At 33.3% G+C, this 21,464-nt stretch overlaps 4 protein-coding genes across 7 annotated transcripts; 3 read left to right on the top strand and 1 right to left on the bottom strand.

Moving 5' to 3' along the window:
• Positions 1-4,055: 4,055 nt before the first annotated feature.
• Positions 4,056-8,994, top strand: LOC136350633 (acyl-CoA synthetase short-chain family member 3, mitochondrial). Its single transcript, XM_066302562.1, has 12 exons — positions 4,056-4,157; positions 4,229-4,397; positions 4,449-4,738; positions 4,794-4,890; positions 5,426-5,637; positions 5,687-5,915; positions 7,033-7,153; positions 7,352-7,541; positions 7,606-7,751; positions 7,808-8,030; positions 8,087-8,262; positions 8,727-8,994. The coding sequence occupies exons 1-12, from the start codon at positions 4,115-4,117 to the stop codon at positions 8,805-8,807; spliced, it is 1,977 nt and encodes a 658-aa protein (XP_066158659.1). The 5' UTR covers positions 4,056-4,114; the 3' UTR covers positions 8,808-8,994.
• Positions 8,995-9,362: 368 nt separating this feature from the next.
• LOC136341407 (matrix metalloproteinase-24-like) lies at positions 9,363-12,901 on the top strand. Its single transcript, XM_066286356.1, has 10 exons — positions 9,363-9,951; positions 10,016-10,168; positions 10,218-10,330; positions 10,385-10,546; positions 11,359-11,675; positions 11,726-11,900; positions 11,956-12,175; positions 12,235-12,502; positions 12,561-12,701; positions 12,753-12,901. The coding sequence occupies exons 1-10, from the start codon at positions 9,847-9,849 to the stop codon at positions 12,899-12,901; spliced, it is 1,803 nt and encodes a 600-aa protein (XP_066142453.1). The 5' UTR covers positions 9,363-9,846.
• On the bottom strand, positions 12,892-16,229 carry sni (SDR family oxidoreductase sniffer). 2 transcript variants are annotated; one of them, XM_066286472.1, is made up of 5 exons: positions 16,096-16,229; positions 14,615-14,666; positions 14,349-14,539; positions 13,861-14,010; positions 12,892-13,186 (listed from the first exon to the last, which is right to left on the bottom strand). In XM_066286472.1, the coding sequence occupies exons 1-5, from the start codon at positions 16,219-16,221 to the stop codon at positions 12,962-12,964; spliced, it is 744 nt and encodes a 247-aa protein (XP_066142569.1). In that variant the 5' UTR covers positions 16,222-16,229; the 3' UTR covers positions 12,892-12,961. The 2 variants fall into 2 exon arrangements, with proteins under 2 accessions (XP_066142569.1, XP_066142577.1); XM_066286480.1 differs by having other exon boundaries at positions 14,349-14,500.
• On the top strand, positions 15,274-20,742 carry Trxr1 (Thioredoxin reductase 1). 3 transcript variants are annotated; one of them, XM_066286435.1, is made up of 8 exons: positions 15,274-15,530; positions 17,776-17,993; positions 18,423-18,547; positions 18,838-19,215; positions 19,299-19,545; positions 19,806-19,944; positions 20,006-20,225; positions 20,280-20,742. In XM_066286435.1, exons 1-8 carry the CDS (start codon positions 15,356-15,358, stop codon positions 20,407-20,409), a joined length of 1,632 nt encoding a protein of 543 aa, XP_066142532.1. In that variant the 5' UTR covers positions 15,274-15,355; the 3' UTR covers positions 20,410-20,742. The 3 variants fall into 3 exon arrangements, with proteins under 3 accessions (XP_066142532.1, XP_066142544.1, XP_066142535.1); XM_066286447.1 differs by lacking the exon at positions 15,274-15,530 and adding an exon at positions 15,877-16,033; XM_066286438.1 differs by lacking the exon at positions 15,274-15,530 and adding an exon at positions 16,354-16,486.
• The last annotated feature ends 722 nt before the right edge of the window (positions 20,743-21,464 follow it).

Raw genomic sequence — 21,464 nt, 5'->3', positions numbered from 1 at the left:
TAGCACATTTTTTATGTGGATATGTGTACAGGGTTGCTCATGTAGTAGATAATGTAGTTTCTCTTTTTTTTCCTTATGGAACCTCCTGTATGACTTTTTAAGTTGTTCGACAAATTCCGAACGTATTTCATGAAACATACCCATACCTAAATTCAATGGTTGTCGAAAAAATTACAGAAAATGGAAATAACGATGTAACTATTAATACTTAAAAAAATAACAATGGAAACTACTATAATCTAATGTATTAAATATTCGAACTGTGCCCTATTGACTTTCTGACAGTGGGCAAGCCACAATTAAAATTCCTCATGAACTTTTATTATGATTTTGGATGATATTTTTTGAGGTTCTTGCGAAATTGAATTTTCTACCTCTTCCATATTGCTGACCTTATTTAAGTATACCCTATGTTTTACATAACCCCATAAAAAACAGTCCATAGAGGTGAAATCAGGCGATCTAGCAGACCACTCTAATTGCCCCCTTTGTCAAATTCATCGACGCTAAAATGCTTCGTCTAAATATTGCCGCACCTCTCCGCTGAAACGTGAAAGCGCTCCATCTTATTAAAACTATATTTACTCATTTGGAATATTTAAATTATTTAAATTTGAAAATAACATAATACAAACGTTGGGAACCAGTTCGTTTCTTGAAAATTGCAAGTAACGTTAGCCCGTTAAAGTACCCTTGAGGAAATACGAACCGATGATTTCTCACAATACCCGCCCACACATTCACAGTCTGAGGATATGAGCTTCAATCGACCAATACGGATTGGTAGGTTACCAGTAGCAGCAGTTTTGTCAGTTTATTATACTATTTATAAGCTAATTTATAGGTAGAATATCGATTCATCAGAAAAAAAACAGGTGGTTATTACAGTGGTCATAAAAGTTTCGCAGAATTCCAATTGACGGTTTGGATCATCTTCGCTAAGCTTTATGGATCGATTGTATTCCATACAAACAATTTTCTTTTCTTTTTAATTCTTCGTATAGATGACTTGCCCGTCTCACTATTCAAGGCTACTTCTTGACTTGGTTTGTGAAGATTTTCTTCGATGGATAAAAAAATATATAATTTCTAATTCTTGGAAATCGAGGATCGACAAAATCTAGAAAGGTCTGTTACATGTCCTACTTTTCGAAACTACCTTTCAATTCGACTTACAGTAGATTGTGATATTCGACAGTCTAGATATTTAGAATTGAATAACTCACAAACTTCGTTTTGAGTCTTGGTTCGATTACTACATTCTATCATTACTAAAATATCTGTTGGTTGGGTTTCACTCAACATAGCCATTTTCTTTCCACTTCAGCAATATGAGGACAACTATTATAGAAATGAACATAGATGAGAACGAAAGAAAAAGATAATAACGATCTGACACGTTGTAGCTTTTCAAACAAAATTTAATGTCTATAAAATATTTTAAAAAAATTAAAAAGTACATTTACGTACTCTATGGATAACCCTGTATACATGTTTGTTAGGTCTAAAAATTCGCAACTAAAAACAATATTTGACGTGTTTCAGCATTATTATGGAAAGTTTTTCCTTCAACTTTCAACGAAATTATGCGGCACTTTTAGTCCTCTTTGCATAATTATACATATTATATGGATCTATATATTTTTCCATCACTTTTATCACCACCCTTAGGAAAATGAGTAACTCTATTTTTGAATAGCTACCTAATGGCTCTACAGGGACCTCCAACTGGAAGGAATATCAGATACCGACTGTGATAAGAAAATGTGTTTTGCAAAATTTAGTTCCACCCAATAGATTGCCGTACAAAGTACGTAAAGGCGTTGCACAAAGTAGTACATAGATAGTTAACAGTAGCAAATTACTCAGTTGAGCTGGTTAAAGGTTGTGCGATTTCATCATTTTGTAGGCAATCAGTTTGAAATTTAATATCTGCTTCATAGGGACTATCACTCCTTTAAGGGTTACACTAATATTTAGAGCAACTCAAAGGACACTTGTAGCCAAAGTTACACCTTTGAGCTATTAATTGTCTAGCAGTGGTAAGTTATTCATTTGAGATAGTCAAAGTTAGCCAGTTTAAATTTGATATGAAGGCGAACTTTGATATTTAATATCTCGTAAACGATGAGAGCAATGCCCATACGAGCTTTCACTAACGTTTAGAGTTCATTGACAAACCTATAGAAGGAATTTTTAAAATAGTAGTTCTATCTGAGGGGCCCTCCAAGTGTGGTATATTATTAAGTTAAGCTAATCAAAGATGGCAGAATTTCAATTATGGATAAGTACCAGAGTTACCAAAACGAAGGCAACGGCAGCCACAGAGTTTTAATTGCTATCTAAGAGCATTACACATACCATTTACTAATACTCAAAGAACATTTACAATCAAATCTATATCTTACAAAGTTTCAAAGTTAATTTCTCCTAAATGATATCAATCACGCCCGTAAGGTTCACACTGGCATTTAAAGCACCTGTACTTAAGAGTACATGTACTCAAAGTTGCAACTCTGTGTTGTTAATCCACGATCTGTGACAAATTATTCATATGAGCTGGTCAAAGCTGGCACGATTTCAAATTTATGTAAGCATGGAGGGTGACATTTAATATGTTCTAAATGGAAACAGCCACGCCCTTGGGATTTCACTGACATATGTGTAGGGTATCGAAATGAGTACTTGCAATAAAGGTTGTAGCTATGTTTCCTTTCCAGCTACAGCAAATTATGCACTTGAGCTGGTTAAAACTGGAATTATTTTACCTTTAATAGAAACATACTTTGACATTTAATTTCTCGTAAATGACGGCATCCACGTCCATAGAACTTTATTGGAATATACAAGGTGTCACAGAACATAGTGCTATAAATTCAACCACATAAACTAGGTTCCGAAATATAACGAAAACTGTATATAAACATACATGAAAAGGCGCTTCGTTCTCGCTATACAGATTATGAAAAAGTGGTTCCTGAAGATGTTTTTTTATTAATATTTTTGAAACATTTTTGTTGTAACGTCAAAGAGCACTTGCAGTAAACTTTACAACTTCATGTGTTAATCTTCTAGCAATGCTTCTTTTTCTTGTTAGGAGAACAACTCATAGAGACAATTTAGCGAAATATTAGAACTGTATTGTTAATCTTCAGGTACTGGAAAATTATCCAGTTTAACTGAACAAAGTTGACATAATTTCTGAAAAAATGTCAAAAATCAAAAGTTAAAAATGGGAATAGTATGTCAAGAGACAGAAGTATTTCATTACTGTCGAGAAATGATGTTATTGATTAAGACGCATAGCATGGAAATAAACAAAATTTCGGGACAGTAAGAAAATTTCCATCGATAGCAACTGCTATTGTATTTTCAACCTCAAATCTCTGAGAAATATTAAAAAATGTAACGTATTTCCTTCTGGCTGAAATACATGCATCCAATAAGATACCTTCGCAAGATAACAATAGGGGCTTAAAATTTCGATCAATGCTTAGGATAATAACAATTTTATTATTAATTTAATAAATAAATAGGTCAGTATTACGTACATGGTTAGAAATAAATAAAATTGTTTGGTTTTATTTCATTTAAATACATTGAGCTTTTCCCTACATACCTAAATATTTTGTGTTGTATGTTTGTTTTGTAATAATTATTCAGTTTGAGTTATCAATATACCTTACATACACATTAATTGATAATTAAACTAACCGTGCGGCAGGAAAATCGAGCAAAGAAATCATCAGTGCCAACTCCTATTACATCTCTTGTAGCTAAAAAGTCTTAACTCATATTTAATTATTGTAGATATAAGTAATTAAAACGAATTCAATAGAAAATCTATCACATGAAACAACCAGAAAATATGGCGAAATTGTTTTTAAAAACTTAATCGTATTCGCAACCGCAACATAATAACACAAGTAACACACTTGCAATAAATATTTAACCAACACTAATGCAAGCAATGATGATTGAAATAATTAAAAATCACAAAAAATGAACTTTGTATTTCTTTTGTATTTAAATCCCTTATTTCCCATGTTAATTAATTTCATTTTCTTTGACGATTTACATTTAGTATTCTTGTTTATAGCCAGCAGCGGTGAAAATGAGTTTGGTGAAGCGGAAAAAATTGGACTCAAAAAAGTCTGGTAAGCGAGACGTTCGCTTTCCAATCGATCTCCCAAACGTATCATCTCTAAAACATCAATGAATTTTTTAGGAAAACCACAGTCAAAACATTCAATCCTAAATAACAACAATTATGAGAAGGTTTTCAAGGAATCGATTGAAAATCCGGAATCGTTTTGGGCTAGTATTGGGACCTTAATCACTTGGGCCAAGCCCTGGAAGAAAGTTTTGGACAACAGCAGAGAACCCTTCACCAAATGGTTATAGACACAAACCTCGTTAATTAACAGAGATAAAAAGATTATTTTTAGGTATGTAGGGGGTGAAATAAACGCTTGCTACAACGCAGTGGACCGTCATGTGGAGGCTGGACATGGGTCCAGAGTAGCTCTCATCTACGACAGTCCAGGAACAGGAGTATCCAGGAAAATTACCTATTTAGAACTACAGGAGAAGGTTTCCAAATTAGCAGGCGTTCTAGCGAGATATGGAGTGCAGAAGGGAGATAGAGTCTTGATCTACATGCCCCTGATTCCAGAGACTGTTATGGCCATGCTAGCGGTTGCCAGATTGGGAGCAATCCATTCTGTGGTTTTTGGAGGTAATGTTTTGCATATACGTTTTAAATTAGTTAAAACGAGGACATTTTTGTGTAGGTTTTGCTGCAACTGAATTAAGTACAAGGATAATGCATGCTGAACCTAAAGTTATAATTGCGGCAAGTTGTGGTGTAGAGCCAAATAAAGTGCTTAAGTAAGTAAATTAAAAACAACATACACATTAATAGCTAATTTCTTACATTTAACCTAAGATTATTGCATAACACATAACATAATATCCAGCATATAGCATGTTTTACATTTCTTCTCATTTTTTCTGTTTCTCTTTTTGCTTTCTTTGAAATTGACCTGGAATTTATTTATATATTTTTACCAGTCTTTGAACTTTTCCTGTTTTATTTTTATTTTTAGTTCATTAATTTTCTTTAATTTGCCTTGCAATGATCATTCTTCAATGAATAGGTTTCAGTAATCTATAATTGATATATTAATTTAATTTTTCTTCATATAATGATTTCATTTCCTTCTACACTCAAACGCTCTTAAATTGCCTCTTTATTATATGATATTATTCTTTCTTAACATTATATTAGTTATGTTTAGTTCCAAAATTTATTTTTGGCGCTGTTTCTTTGTCTAGACTACTGTGGATCCGCGATACCTCAACTGACGTCCTGTAACCATGGATATCTATTTTTATTATTTCGTTCTTAATTACCTTTTTTCAGCTACATATCAGAGCTCAACCACGCAATTAACATGTCTATCCATAAACCTCATAAATGCGTCATTTTTCAACGAAAGTCCATCTTCATTGCTGATCTAGATCCGGACAGAGATATAGATTGGGAAGAAGCAATTCAAAACGTGGAAAGTGCGCCTTGTGTCCCCGTAGAAGCCAACGAACCACTTTACATTTTGTACACATCTGGAACCACTGGTCAGTTACTCTTTAAAATTGAGGAAAATTCTATACTTCAATATAATAGGTGAACCTAAGGGGGTTCAAAGACCCGTAGGAGGCCATCTAGCTACCCTGGCCTTTACCATGAAGACTCTTTATGCTATGGGGCCAAATGACGTGTGGTGGTCCACCAGTGATTTTGGATGGGTAGTTGGTCATTCTTACATGTGCTACGGTCCTTTGGTATACGGAATCACCAGCATAATATATGAGGGAAAACCAACTACTACTCCAGATCCTAGCTCATATTACAGGTAGGTATATTTGATATACAAGATGTCTCTAAGAGGTCCGTACAAAATTTTACCAAAAATTTCTGATGCGAAATCCTAACGATTTAGCAAAATTTTCCTTTTTCCAAAAGTGGTCGGTTTTTAAAATAAAGGACGTTAAAGTGAAGATTGAAAAGGGTAAAATATTAACTACTGGACTTATAGTGCTACTATCTGAACAACATGTCGCATCGGGGGTCTTTTTGTAGCGACAAATCAGAATCCGTTTACATTTTCGTCACACATTGTAAAGGACGCTGTCAGCACTAAGTGAATTCTCTTTAAATATAGTTAAAAAAAATGTTTAAAGCATAACTTTTTTATCACCCGGTATGAAATTTGTTCGTAAATATGTGTCTAGATTTGTATTTTCCTACATGTTATATGAAAAAAAGGATCCCAATACAAGTTTTTTCCACATTTTTTTCTTGAGAAATTTAAAGTTTAAAATGCGCTGCATATCTTGAAAAATAACTTTAGGGTGCATATTACATAGTTGAAACAAAAAAAATTAAAACATTCAATTAATCTTCGATTCTTATCATTTTTTATCTGTATATTTTTATTTAACTCTACCAATTTTTGCATTCATTATTTTACTGTACTCTACGAATAAATATGTACTGTAAAATTATTTTTCAAAACACACAGCAAACTTTAAAATTTAAAGATCTCAAAAAGAAATGTCTGTAGCGACTTGTACCAAGATAGTTTTTTTTTCATAAATCATGTAGAAAAACACAAATTTAGTCTTAAACAAATTTTATACCGAGTGATAAAAAAAGTTATGCTGTCTTAAAAAGAGTCCATCTAGAGCTGACAGCGCCCTTTGCAATGTGCATCATAAATGTAAACGGTTCCTGATTTCTCTCCCCCAAAAAAAAAAAAAGTGCGATATTTTGTTCAGGAGATGACATTACAAACTAAGTAATAAATTTTTTCCTTTTTTTAATCTTCACTTTGACTTGCTGAATTTTGAAAATAACCCACTTTTGGACTAAGATAAATTAAGTTAAATAATTATATTTACACCTCAGAAATTAGACCTTTTAAAGGCACTCTGTACATCGAGATGAGAATTTGATAGTGGAAATTTCAGAATCATCAGCGAGTATAAAGTGAACGCAATGTTTACTGTTCCAACCGTTTTAAGAATTTTGAAGGAGGTAGACCCGGAAGCGAAATTTGGGGCCGAATACGACATCTCGAGTTTAAGACAGGTCAGGAAAAATTCATAGAGGGCAGTTCCGTAACCAAATTTACCTACAATTGCATGTCAAAACATATGCTAGCAAAGGTCACAGACGCAACTAGCCTGATAATAATTTATGAATATAGATCAAAGGTTTTCTTTTAAAAAATTGTTTATTGCAAAAACTCAAATTAAATAATCATGAGCTAATATTCATTTTCAATAGGTTTGGGTAGCAGGAGAACATATGGATATGTCAGCTAAAATCTGGGCAGAGAAGATCTTTAAAGTTCCTGTTATTAACCATTGGTGGCAAACTGAGACTGGATCAGCTATTTCAGGAACGTGTGTAGGATTAATTAACCCATGTAATGATAGCAAGCTCACCACTGGATTACCCTTTCCAGGATATAATGGTTAGTACCTTTTCCGCTACAAAAGTATATCTATCCATATTATAATAAAAAAAATCAAATCTAGTTCAAGTGCTCCTCAGAGACGGAAGTTTGGCAGATGTAAATGAACTTGGTCGAATAGTAGTGAAACTTCCCCTACCACCGGGAACTTTGACCACCCTTTATAAAGCGGATGACCGTTTTTACAAAACCTATTTCACCAAATACTCGGTAAACATTAATTATTGTAGAAGTAAATTAATGTTTTTTAATCATCTCGACTCTAGGGATTCTATGATTCCATGGATGCAGGCTATAAGGACGAAGACGGGCTGGTATATGTCACAGCTAGGGCTGATGACATTATTAACGTAGCTGGTCATAGGTTGTCCACATTAGCTATTGAAAATATAGTGCTGTCTCATCCAGACGTCTGCAATGCTTGTGTGGTTTCAGTACCCGATAAGATTAAGAATGAGGTTCCATTGTGTATGTTTGTGATGAAGGAAGGTGCGCTTCAGAGAGTTTTATGAAATATTGAACATCGAGTCACATGTAAATTTCAGATGCAATTTTAAATGAGTACATGATTGCCCAAGAAATTATTTCTATGGTTAGGGAGCACATGGGAGCGGTAGCGTCTTTCCGATTAGCGGTGGGAGTGAAGGCTTTACCTACTACCAGATCAGGAAAGATTTGTCGAAAATCTATTGCAGATTTAGCTAGAAACAAGTTGAAAAAAGTAAGTAAGTTGTACTGTAAATAAAGTATATCAAATACAACGAGGAAAACAGACGAATTTTCGACATTTTTACGGGGGGATACTTGAACTCTCAAATTATATTTAAAACACAAATTATATACTTTATCAAGTGTAAATTTAAACTAAACCAACTATAATTACCTCTATAGTCAATTCTTACCTGGCACTTTCATTTTAATATGTATTATAATTTGACTAACATTTTAATTCTTCATATCTGTTCAGCTTTATTTCATATGAACATTAAATTTAAAGACGCGCGTGCGACCGTACTGCGGCCTTATTAGTTAGAAGTGAATTTTAACAAACGAAATTGGGCGAAATTTGATTACTATCAACAAATCTGATAAAATTTATAAAAGATACTGTAACTTAAACTTCCATCTTTAAATTTGAAGTACAGTGATATTATAACTAAAACTACACCAATACATTTTTTTTAGATTCCCAGTACAGTACTAGATTCATCCGTATATAAGGAAATTGAAGAGACATTGAGAAAACTAGGATTTTGCAGCCCATAGCACGTTATATTATTAGTTTGTTTTAGTAATTCATTGCAAACTTAATTAGTTAAAATTAAATTAAAAAAAAATAAATCTGTGTAATGTGCTCATAATAAATCTAAATTTTAATAACAAATGGAATAACTTTTATTTGCTTGCGATTGTGAATTTGGGATTACAACACTCAATAAATTAAAAAACAATATGATCTTTATTTTATTTACCTTATTTCGATGCTAGTTTTGTTTCAGCCATATTTCTCGTATGAATTGCATAAATTAAACTTATATTTATTACAAAAAAAAGAAGAAAATGAAGTGTGTGTGATTTTCCATAAGTCATTAGAACACATTTTATTTTATACCTACGAATTTAACAAATTTAATGTGCTAAAACACGAATTCAACGATCTAGAAAGACTGGAAGTAATGTGTTCACTAAAATTGGTATTATTTTTTGAAAAAAACGCTAGCATGTATGAATATTTTTATGACGTTATTTTATACTAGAAATAAGATGTCATAGTGATATCACTTCCTTCGATTTTGACATCATGAATTATTATCTAATTTGCCGAAAACGCAAATATAAGGAACAATGCTACATATACCTCTTCTAGATGAATGTAGAAGGTACATAATTACTTTCTTAATTGTTCTTTTCTTAATCATTGACCCAGAAGACGCTTATTTATTTGTATGCTAAACTGGTTTCCCCGCATGATTCACTTCTCACCATTCAGACATTCATTCATTTATTGATGATATCCTTCTGAGAAGCCACTTCAAGCCATTTCGCACTTCTACAAATATTGTAAAATCCCAGAAAGACGCCTGAGGCATTTTATAAATAAACCCGCCCCACCAGCAATTTTTTATCGATGTCAATAAATTTCTGTTCAGTTCAGGGTTGCTCATTCAAAGTCGGAAAAAATCGGAACAATATACTGCCACATTAATCCTAGTCAAAATGTTTTGATTATCTAGTGGTTGACAATTTATTCGATAGTTAGTTGTATTCATACAAAACTGCTTTAGTGAACCTTGCAAAAATTATTATGAAGTTCTCTTTGAAATTAGTTGTGTGGTGTTCGTATATGGTGTGTTTGAAATGTTTATCTGGTGAGAATAACTATGGAAGACAAGTGCCTTCAGATGAAGCGGTAATTTAATTTTATCTATATTCTTGAAATAAAATATTCTGAAATGAAAAATTACACATTTTAGCTAAAATTCATGCAAAGATACGGTTACTTAGTCGATGGTGGTGGTCAATCAGAAGCTATATATTCCGAAGAGAATTTAAGCAAGATCATCAAAAATATGCAAAAGTTTGGTGCTATAGAAGAAACGGGAATTATTGATAATGCCACCCTTAACGTAAGTAGTTATTCAATAATAGGAATGGCTTATAAATATCTTGGATCAGCTGATGTCATCTCCAAGATGTGGAGTTGCCGACATCATCCCAAATCAAAACCGCAAGAGAAGGAAGAGATATGTTACGGTGAAAGGGTGGAATAAGAGACATATCACATATTAGTAAGATTTATGTTTAAATATATGGTATGCAGGAGCAGAAAGAAAGAATTTTAGTATTTCAAATTGGTCATCACGCCTTGGAGAAGATGTAGTGGCCAGAAACATTAAAAAAGCTTTGGATGTCTGGGGAGGGTATGGGCGCTTGACTTTCTCCAGGTCTTATAGTCCTGAAGCTGACATTATTGTGAGTTTTTCAAGGAGATATCATGGAGACAGGTACGTAAAGCATAGTGATATATTTTTTAAATAAATTTAATTTTTATTCCAAGTTTGTTCAAGGTTATAATTAACACAAGTTGCTGTTTCTATAAGACTGACAAGAAAAATCCCATTCGCCAAATTATCAAGAAAATTTATTTTTCTCCCTCTACTGATGTGAATTTACTAGAAATTTTATTATGTTTTTATTTTACTCGAACTACACAATTAGGCACGTAATTTTTTGAATTTTTCTATTTCCTCTTTGTAAACGCCACAAACTCTGACAAAACATTTATCAATTTCTTATTTCTTTATTCTATAGAGAACACCATTCCTGCGAATCATGTTGTATTGTGTCTTTTTAAGAGAGTAGACAGTAACACCTAAAATTTTACATATTTCAGATTGTAATAACATATGCACGATTGGGAAGTAGACAAGTTACTAATTATGCGCCCCTTTCGGTCTTCTTATTGTAAAGAATTTTTGTTTTAATCTGTTAAAAATTATTTACGTTTTTCCAGCAATCAAAAAAGTCAATCAAATGGTGTGAATCAGAGAAAAAAATTATAAGTTGTAATTGGCAAACACATCAATTTTCTATCTTAGCCTCATAGTGTTGTCTTCGACTTGACAGTATTTCTACCACTGCAGTAAACTTGCTACTTTTTCGCTTGGTAAAACTACTTACATATTTCATAACTCAAACATTGAGTATATACAATTAATCCTTATGAATCCCGTATTTTCTAACAATATCACTTCAACAAACGATGTTACGGAGTTTCTGTCATATACGACTCTTCTTAAGGCCATTTCCTCGTCAGATACCCCTTTGATGGTCCCGGACAAATCCTAGCTCACGCCTTCTCCCCAGGCCACGACGAATCACCAAGTCTCTCTGGTGATATCCATTTCGACGACGATGAGAATTGGGTCGAAAAGCCCATCTTTAGAGATGAATACGAGGAACCCGAGGGCACGAATTTCTTCACTGTGGCTCTTCATGAACTCGGTCATTCTCTGGGGTTATCCCACTCAAATGTGCAATCATCGGTAATGTTCCCCTACTATAAGGGATGGGACCAGAATTCGAACAACTTGTTGGATTACGATGACATCTTGGGGATGTATATGTTGTACAGTGAGTATGGATTATTGAAGTTGTAACCAAAATAAAATATTGAGCTGTAGTTCAAAAGAGATTAAAAGATGATGACTTAACACGACCTCAATCAGAAGAAACCACAACATCCACTACAACTACTTCGACTGCAACTTTGGAAACATCTCCAAGCCATCCTGATTCTGGGGAACGAAAGCGAGATCGTGAAGATACAACACGTAGCTGGAAACGACTCAATCCCTGGTAAACTTCCAGCTAATTCAAAATATCTTCGGCATTTCTATGTCGTACGTTTTAGGTTTAGTCCCAGGAGACCTACCACCACAGAGCAACCCGATAATAATGATGACAAAAAAGTTTTATACGAAGGTGACAACGAATCTGTGGAAGTCCATAAAGAACATGATCCTCACAAAACCACTCCTGAAAACAACGCCCCGAGTTTACCTTATATTTGCCATGGGCACTTTGACGCTGTTGCAACTCTTAGAGGCGAACTTTTTATTTTTAAAGATGAAGTAGATGCCTCTCGTATTTTCTGTTGAATTAGATTAATATGCATTTGATACTATTTCAGTATTTGTGGAGGCTAAGAGATAAAGGTGTTATCTCTTCAGGTTATCCCACCTCTATAAGGCAGATGTTTCCAAGTCTCCCTAAGGAAATAAAGAAGATTGATGCCGCTTATCAGAGGCCTGACGGCCATATTGTGCTATTCACTGGCAGCAAAGTATGGATTTTCGATGGTTTTGAGTTTGTAGGAAATAGTCCTCTGTCGTTAAGTTATTTCGGACTTCCAGAATATCTAGATGATATTGACGCTGTACAGACATGGAAAAGAAATGGTAAAGATGTAAAATAATTCGCGGATAATACTCATATATCTGTACCTATGTAAAATAGGCAAAACGTATTTTTACAAAAGCGACCGCTTTTGGAGGTATAATGAAACAACCAAAACAATAGATCCGGGTTATCCAATGAGCATGGATCGTTGGAATGGTGTTCCCATAAATCTAGACGCTGCCACTACTTGGAAAGATGGTATAACTGCGACTGCAATTAAATAGATTGTTTTTGAAATTTTTTTTGCAGGAATAACCTATTTTTTTAAAGGGGCATTATTTTGGAAATTCGATAATAACTGGGTAAAACCCACAGAATCTTCACCTTTACCAGTGGCCCCAATTTGGTTGGGATGTAAGGAGGAAGCTGATACAATGAGGCAACTCTATGGATTTTAAGAATTTTAATCTAAGTAATAAGAATTATAATTTAAGAATTATGTTTTTTTTAATTCTGAGCTACCACTGTAATTCCTTTCCATCCCACTGAAAAAATCCTCCGTTATGTTTTTCAGTTAGATTCGTAATAAATTCGACTAGACTGGAACAACTCGTTTCTATGTCCATTGGCGCATTGCTACCCCCCATATCAGTTTTAACCCATCCTGGGTGTACGCAAGTGACCAAAATTCCATCATTTTTTAAGTCAGCACTCAGTGATTTTGTTGCCATATTAATTGCCGCCTAAAATACTTGATAATTCAGGTCAATGTAGATAATTTTTTATGTCAATTGATAGGCTGATATTATTTATCTTCATTAAAAATTATCAAATGAGATCATCAATTAAAAAGGACAATAAAGGTACAATATCCTTTGTATCTATGGGTTTGAACTAATTTATTTTATCCTTGCATGTTATCCTTTATGCTACTTATCGGCTCTAAAAATATCTTTTTAACGAATTTCTGCAAATCATTGTCGTCATCGACACGAAATGACTGTGTGTTATTATCCTGCAAGGACAATGAGAATTACGAACGAGTTAGAAATGTAACTGAATATTTATTTCGCAATTAAAAGCACGATGAATTTCATCAGCCTTTTATCAACTAAAATTTAATTTTCGTTAAAATATTAGTATTTCAAAGGACCTGTTTTCTCACGATAATTATTCTGCAGTAAAATTTATTTTGAAGTCTTTAAATTATTTTATCAGATATTTCAACAATAAAATGATCATGATTAAGCAAATTCGAAAGATGTTTGATTGTTTGCGGCGTCAGAGCATATAGTATACATTATCCTTTATTGAATTTTGTCAAGCACTTGTATGTTCTACATATTGCTGCTTTTGTGATGCAAGAATAATCTATCGCAAATTTATGGGATATTTGGCGATTTTAGTAAGTGTATACCTTAGAGCACCGATAAGGATACAACCCCCCATCACTGTTCAATGCTATTGATCCCAACACGGATGACATATTTATCACCGCAGCTCTCTTGCTTCCCAATGACTCTTTTTCGTTGGTAGTGGCTGCTTGCTTCAACAAAGGCATAAGGGCCTAAAAGAAATAGCTTCGTTATTGTTGTATATGTCCGAATAACATTTGGAACATTCTCTTTAGTTAAAAAATGTTACTCTATTGTGAAAATATAATGACAAGCTAACGAATTTACTACTACTGGACCGCACTGCATTTCCTTCTTCGTTCCCAAGGTGTATCCTAGTCCCGAACGGGGTTCACCGACACTTGACACTTTGATAGCGGTGGTAATAGTAACCTCGTTCGACAGTATTTCATCCCTAGATAGCTCTGTCAGTGCTACTAACTCTAATATAATACTAAAACTTATGAACTATAAAATCTCCGACATATACATTAATATATGGGATTATTACCTTTGTTAGCATTATCGGACCAATAGTATTAATAGCAAAGGTTTCAGCTAGTTGATCAGCTTTGACAAAATTTATTCTTGTAGACTTTGGAGAGTAGCCAGCATTGTTGAAGAGGACGTTCAAGCCTTCTTCTCGTACTATATGGCCTACATCTTGAGAAAATTGGTCAAAAGTATCAGTGTTTCGGACGTCTAATAGAAAATGTGATTATTAATATTACTTATTTATCAATTTTAGTTCATAGATTTTCGTTCAATTGATCCTACCTAACTGAAGTATGTGGAGGTTCTTGTGTTGACTGGCAACCTCGTATAATGCCTAAAAATATGTTTTAAATGAATATTCATATAGAAGATAATAAAGTTTCTACTCTACAATAACTATTACGAGTAAATATGAAAAACTTTTGTCCCTCAAAGGACCTGATTGAAGAAGCCACATTTTTTGGTGTCCTCTCATTATACACATACTCATTCCAAGGCTAGTGATTCTAGCGATTATCACTTATTGCCCTCACGAGACATTTAATCTTAATATAACGATTTTATCCTCTTATCAAATGCAAATTAAGATAGCTATCTGTAACAAATTATTGTTTTCTGATGGATAATATAGGAGGATTTTCGGTGAATTGTCAAGAGGTGGTATCGAATTTAAAAATTCTTCTTTAGTATCTCATGATATGTGTGCAGCACCACTGTGTTAAAGTCGTATAGAGGAGGAATTGGCAAGTTTCTCATACTTAGGTTGTCCTTAGGCAGGAACAGAATAATTCTGCTACATCAACCATATAAACCTTGTTATAAAACTAATAAAAAATCCATTGAGCACCAAAACATCTTCCCACAATCTATTTCCAAGTCATGATGTAATTTAAAATCCTAAACCATTATTCACCTATAAAATTTTGCATTTTATCTCAGATAGGTGCCCGACTTTTAAGAGAGTGGTACTGACTAACATTGTATTCTACAAAAATACGTCCGTAATCCGGTTAATGATCAAAAATGCCTTGCTGGAAATCGAAATCAAAGTCTTATGACACCAAATCGATGCCTCGTGCTAAGGTTGAGGCGAACCCTGGTTCTGCTTCAAGCAAGGCTGATGATAGCAACGATAAAGTGAATCATAATAGTAGTGAAAAAATTGAAAAGACGCCGGTGAATAAAGGTGAAAAGAAATGTAAGTACACAGGGTAAATAGGCTTTAAATTAAAATAGTACTATGTTTAGAGCTGCTGATCTCAACATTTCTTGTAACTAAACCTGGCATTGCTCCTCATTATAAAAAGTTGTACTAGAAATAATTAAACCACAACAAGATATGAGTTAATCAATACCGCATACATGAAGCTATATGAATGAATAAACGAGTTCCGTGTAAATAACCATGACATGCGATTTTTCAAGTTTTTAGCGCCATAATTTATTTGATTCAAGTTGCACACTTTGAACCGACGCGCAGTCGCATACTAACTACATGACGTCACTTAATACTGCACACTACTGCTCTCTACCTCCCAATCGCCACATTTATATGACATTTCGCGTTCGGTAGAGAAACAGTAGAAGTTTTTTTATTCGATTTTTTCGACGATTAGTGCTCATATTACAGTAAAAAAGCTTTTCATTGAAAAAATAAAATAAATTTATTATAAGTTTAATAACAAATGGCTCCAGTAACAGGTAAGCAATAAATTTCAGATATTCTAACCTACAAATCAGAAATCTACTCAAAGTTCACTTACCAGTGCTTTGTCGACGTCCCGGCATGTTGCTATCACTTTTTGAGGCGGATTTGTTGTTTTCATTATTTGTTTAACCAGTCCTAAGCCTAATCCGCGATTGCAGCCGGTTATTAAAACAGATTTCATACCGTCTACACTCTAATTAACTGACAATTACAAGGTTTCAAGTAATTGTTCTAAGCAGTGGTAAAAAAAACAAGATTAGCTCTGGCTCGTGGGACAAACACATGTTTAGCTGTCAATGTCATTATTATTATTGTAATGGCGTCAGTTTTTTGTTTTAAAAATATCAGATTTGCTACTGCCTGCACATTGAAAAATTCAAAATTTCTCTTTTACAAACACATAGAACCAAGGCAAGTGCGGTGCTTAAGTAATTCCAAACTGAGCAGTAAGTAAAAGTAGTATCATTACGACATTGAACTCAATTTCTTGTGATTTAAGTAGGTAGTAGTGGTAATGAAATGTGATGTATAACCTTCCCACAGATAAGTGAAAAGTAGTTCTAGTCACTGACTTCTAGTAAACTTTAAACTGACATTTATTCATCACAAATAAAAGGATGTTTACTAGAAGTTCTAGAAGTCCTAAGATCTAAAATAACCATAACCTAAGTGTAAAGAAATTGTTTATTAACCTTAAATTGAGTGTGCAAATCAATACAGACATACCACTATCTTTTTGAGAATTTACACTGTAAAATAAAATTTTAAGCATCATTCAAAAGAAAAAACTTCATATCATATATTATTGTTAGGAAATATAATTTTAAGTGCCAGTAAGTTTTTCCAGAGAGTACCTATGTACTCATACTCATGTCATTCCTCCATATTAATCAGCTATAATGTACTTTAAATTTAGAGGAATGTAATTCCCAGAGTTTACATAATGATAGAGTTAATTCTAGCTCAAAATAAGATATACTAAAGTGGTATAGTAAACCAAAATCCAAAGACATCACTATCTTCCAAATTCAGTGAAATACTTAATTTTTTCTAATGTCCTTCAAGCAGTAAAACAACTAAAAATGGCAACAGTGATGTTTGTCTTTTAAAAGTCTGACAAAAGATCAAAGTAATTTGAAGTGTGTCAATCCCAATTAAAATTGTAACTACTACTAACACCAAACTAATGTATTAAGAGGGTTTAAGAAAAGATGTGTAAAAATTAATATTAAACCTATAAATTTTTACTTACTTACAAAAGAGATTATTTTGACAGATTTTGTCTCAAAATAATTGACCTTTGAATTTATAAAGTTTGGAAGTAAAACACTAATGGATAAAAAATCTGAAAAAAAAGCAATGACTAACATGTGTAAAGGTTCAAAACAGTGTAACTGTCCTCAAAGTTGTGTTCTCTCTGGTATAATCACCTGATAACATTATTCTGCTTACTAAAAATATTATCATTAATAATTTGTAAATGACGACTGCAAGTAAAATATATATATAAATTACTATGTATATATACTTGTATATATCTACAAGTAGATATTTAGTCATTTTTAATTGTTTAATGTTGTGTTGTTTTTGTAATTTTATAACATTACCAGGAGTCTACACACATATTTCCTAATCAAATGCCAAATTTGCTTGTGGTCTCTAAATAATAAACTCCATGGTATTAAATTCACTAAAATTTATACCCCTAAAAGAGAATTTTTTTCTTATTTTAAAGGCGATTATGACTATGATCTTGTGGTCATTGGCGGTGGATCAGGTGGTCTAGCAGCCGCCAAAGAAGCCACCAGCTTAGGCGCAAAAGTTGCTGTTTTAGATTTTGTCACTCCTAGTCCTTTGGGTACAAAATGGGGACTGGGCGGAACATGCGTCAATGTCGGATGTATTCCCAAGAAACTCATGCATCAGGCTGCTTTATTAGGAGAAGCCATCCAGGTAAGAAGTTTTTGTTGTAATTAAATTCCCGCACGATATTTTAAAAATAAAAAAAAATACCAAATTTCATTTTCAATAAATCTCAAGAACAGACTTACACAGTAATGTTATTCCTATTCCTAGTGTGGTATTGATTTCTTGTTTTTGGGTGTTATATTGATTTCTGTAACTGTTCTCTATTAATAATGATATTCATTTTTAAATTGCTAATAAGAATAATGGATTAGATAATGGAACTTTGTTTTACAGAAAGCTGTTGTACGGTGTATTTAGATTAGAAATTGCATAAATTGTCACTTCATTTATAACACAATAAGTAATCATTAAATTAGCATTTATTTGCCTCTAGTCAGTGATTCTTTATGGTCTCCATACAAATCAACAGTAATATGGTTAATTTTAAGATTTGTGAAGGCATTTTCTTTTTAGGATGCTAAGAGTTATGGCTGGCAAATTGGTGATAATGTTAGCCACAATTGGCTAGCCTTGAAAGATGCTGTTCAAGCACATATTAAATCAGTCAATTGGGTGACAAGAGTAGAACTTAGAGATAAGTAAGTCATAGATTTATGCAAAATACACGGAAAAAAATTGATGATTTAACAACATATCTTTCAAGTGTGACAGATTGAACGCCTGTGAGTGACAAAAAATAACACTAATAAAAAAAAAATTGGCATATACTTTTTTTCAGGTGATGATTCTACAAAAATTGTTATTCTTATTGAAAGTTTAAATAATCAACTATTTTGACTATTCACCCTTGATTTTTTAGTGTGTAGTAATGAACTAAATTCTATTAGCGATCACTGTATGCGTGAACTATTAAAATCCTTTATTGTAGAAAAGTAGAATACATCAATGGAATAGGAACATTTAAAGATGCACATACCGTACACACCGTAACGAAACAAGGCGAGCGTCTATTGAAGGCCCGGTACTTTTTAATCGCCGTTGGTGGAAGGCCGAAGTATTCGGACATTCCCGGGGCCATAGAGTATGGTATCACTAGTGACGATATATTCAGTCTAGATCGGGAACCAGGAAAGACTGTAATCATAGGAGCAGGATATATCGGTTTGGAGTGTGGCGGATTTTTGAAAGGTCTCGGCTACGACACCACAGTAATGGTCAGATCAGTGCCTCTCAGAGGTTTTGACCAGCAAATGGCCAACATAATTGTGGCTGAGATGGAACATAAAGGAGTAAAATTCTTACACAAGTGAGTCTCGCCTGTTTGTATGAGCAAAATTGTTATTTTCTGGGAGAATCTCGTTCAGACTTGTAAGGAGCTGTACTTTTCAGGTCAATTCCGAAGTCTGTAGAAAAACTGAATTCCGGTAAATTAAAGGTCACTTGGGCGAATGATGCCAATCAAGAATTAAGTGACGAGTTTGATACCATTTTATTTGCAATTGGGCGCAGAGCGCTCACCAAGGAACTCCACCTAGAGAACGCGGGAGTTAAAGTTGCGGGAGACGGTGAGAAAATTGATACCGTTAATGAACAGACCAATGTGCCTCATATCTACGCTGTTGGAGATGTTTTATATGTAAGCTAAAATAAATTTTTAAATAAGCAAAAATAAACATACATTAACCAATACATGTAAATATAAAAAAGGGGAATTATAGAAGAGTTTTCGGTTATCTTTTAAGTCAAAAAAAACACGAATGCACTCCCATCAAGAGATTTTTTTATAAACTTAAAAGTGTAACTAAGAATTAAAAAGTTCACAAAGTTGTCACAAGTAAATAGCACGTTAAGTCTATAATTCTCTTAGTCTTGTTTTTGAATATTATTTCTCTGTAGAAAAAGCCCGAATTAACGCCTGTTGCTATCCATGCCGGCAGACTGTTATCAAGGAGACTATTTGGAAACAGCACCATTAACATGGATTATGACAATGTGGCCACTACTGTATTTACTCCCTTAGAATACGGAGCTGTGGGTAAATTATAAGAAAAACAACTTTGAAGCATAACGCTAATTGTTTTTGTTTAAACTTCCAGGTTTAAGTGAAGAAGTCGCTACATCTAGATTTGGCGAAGATCACATTGAAATCTATCACGCCTATTACAAACCAACGGAATTCTTCATTCCTCAAAAGAACATCACACATTGCTACATCAAGGTAGTAGCTTTAAGAGAAGGGGATCAAAAAGTCTTAGGAATGCATTTTATCGGACCTCAAGCCGGTGAAGTGATACAAGGATTTGCTAGCGCAATGAAGTAAGTTCATTGAATATTATTTATTGAAAATTTCTACAAAGATATATATTCTAGATGCAATTTAACCATAAATGCTTTAATGAGCACTGTGGGAATTCACCCGACTATTGCGGAAGAATTTACAAGGATAAACATCACAAAGCGATCGGGCAAAGACCCTAATCCGGCCTCATGTTGCAGTTAAACATCTCTGTAATTGATAAACGATAGTATTATAGTTGTCATTATTCACATGCTCTGGCACTATTTTGTGGATTATTAAAATGGGTTGTCCCCTTTTTTAATACTTAAGAGCTCAAAATATTCAGTAATTAGCCTTTTTAGAATTATTCGCTTCATATTGTATTTTTTTTATTTGGTTTATGTGTTTTTTACGTGTTGAATTTATTTATCAGTCGTGGTGATATCAAGATTTTTGTATTGAAAATTTGAAATTTTGTTACTGTCTTAATATATGAAATTTATTGTTAAACGTTTGTTTTGGGAACAATAAAGAAAACATGGTTTTACTATTAAATTTGCAACTAGTCAATTTTTTGGAAAATCCCGAAAAACGCTGTGTCCGAACCGGAAAAAAACTAAGGGTTTTTAATCAAATAAAATCGATTTTAACATTATTTTCCATAAATCTTGAAAAACAAATGTTACTCTTCGACAGTGTTCTAGAAAATGTGGGCAATCTCCCTCATTCATACAGAAAATTATAACACAAAGAGGCACTTAAGAATAACGAAACATTTTACGTTGATCATATGAGCAATGGCTATCGGACATTTCTGAAACGATGTATTACCATAAAACGAAGAATATACAAACTAAATCATGACTTCAAAATCGACCGCACACAATTTGATGTAACTTTGGAAATATTTCTTTTGCACTGGCAAGGTTTTTAAAAAAACTAATGGTTAGGAATAAACGTGAGATTCAAAATTTGTCAAATACTGGTGTGCTAAGAGCCTCGCTTGGAGAAAATCTCAATGTATAAAATATTCAATAAAAAAATCTGAAAACTCCAAAATTTGATGAAAATTTAGGGGATATTTGCTCCAATAACAAAATAATCAATCTTGCGCTGACAACATGACATAAAAAAAACAATTGCTGCATTTGTTCTTCCCTTCTTTCAGCCATTTTGATTTCCTAAAAACGCTTTGCCGGAATAATTGTAATTTAACGTGATTATTTTACTGAATTTAGGTAAGTTTTTATCAAACTACTTACTTTGATAGAGAAAAT

Source organism: Euwallacea fornicatus, chromosome 1 (assembly GCF_040115645.1).
Source record: "Euwallacea fornicatus isolate EFF26 chromosome 1, ASM4011564v1, whole genome shotgun sequence".
Lineage (NCBI taxonomy): Eukaryota > Metazoa > Arthropoda > Insecta > Coleoptera > Curculionidae > Euwallacea > Euwallacea fornicatus.
This window is presented reverse-complemented; position numbering and strand designations above follow the sequence as displayed.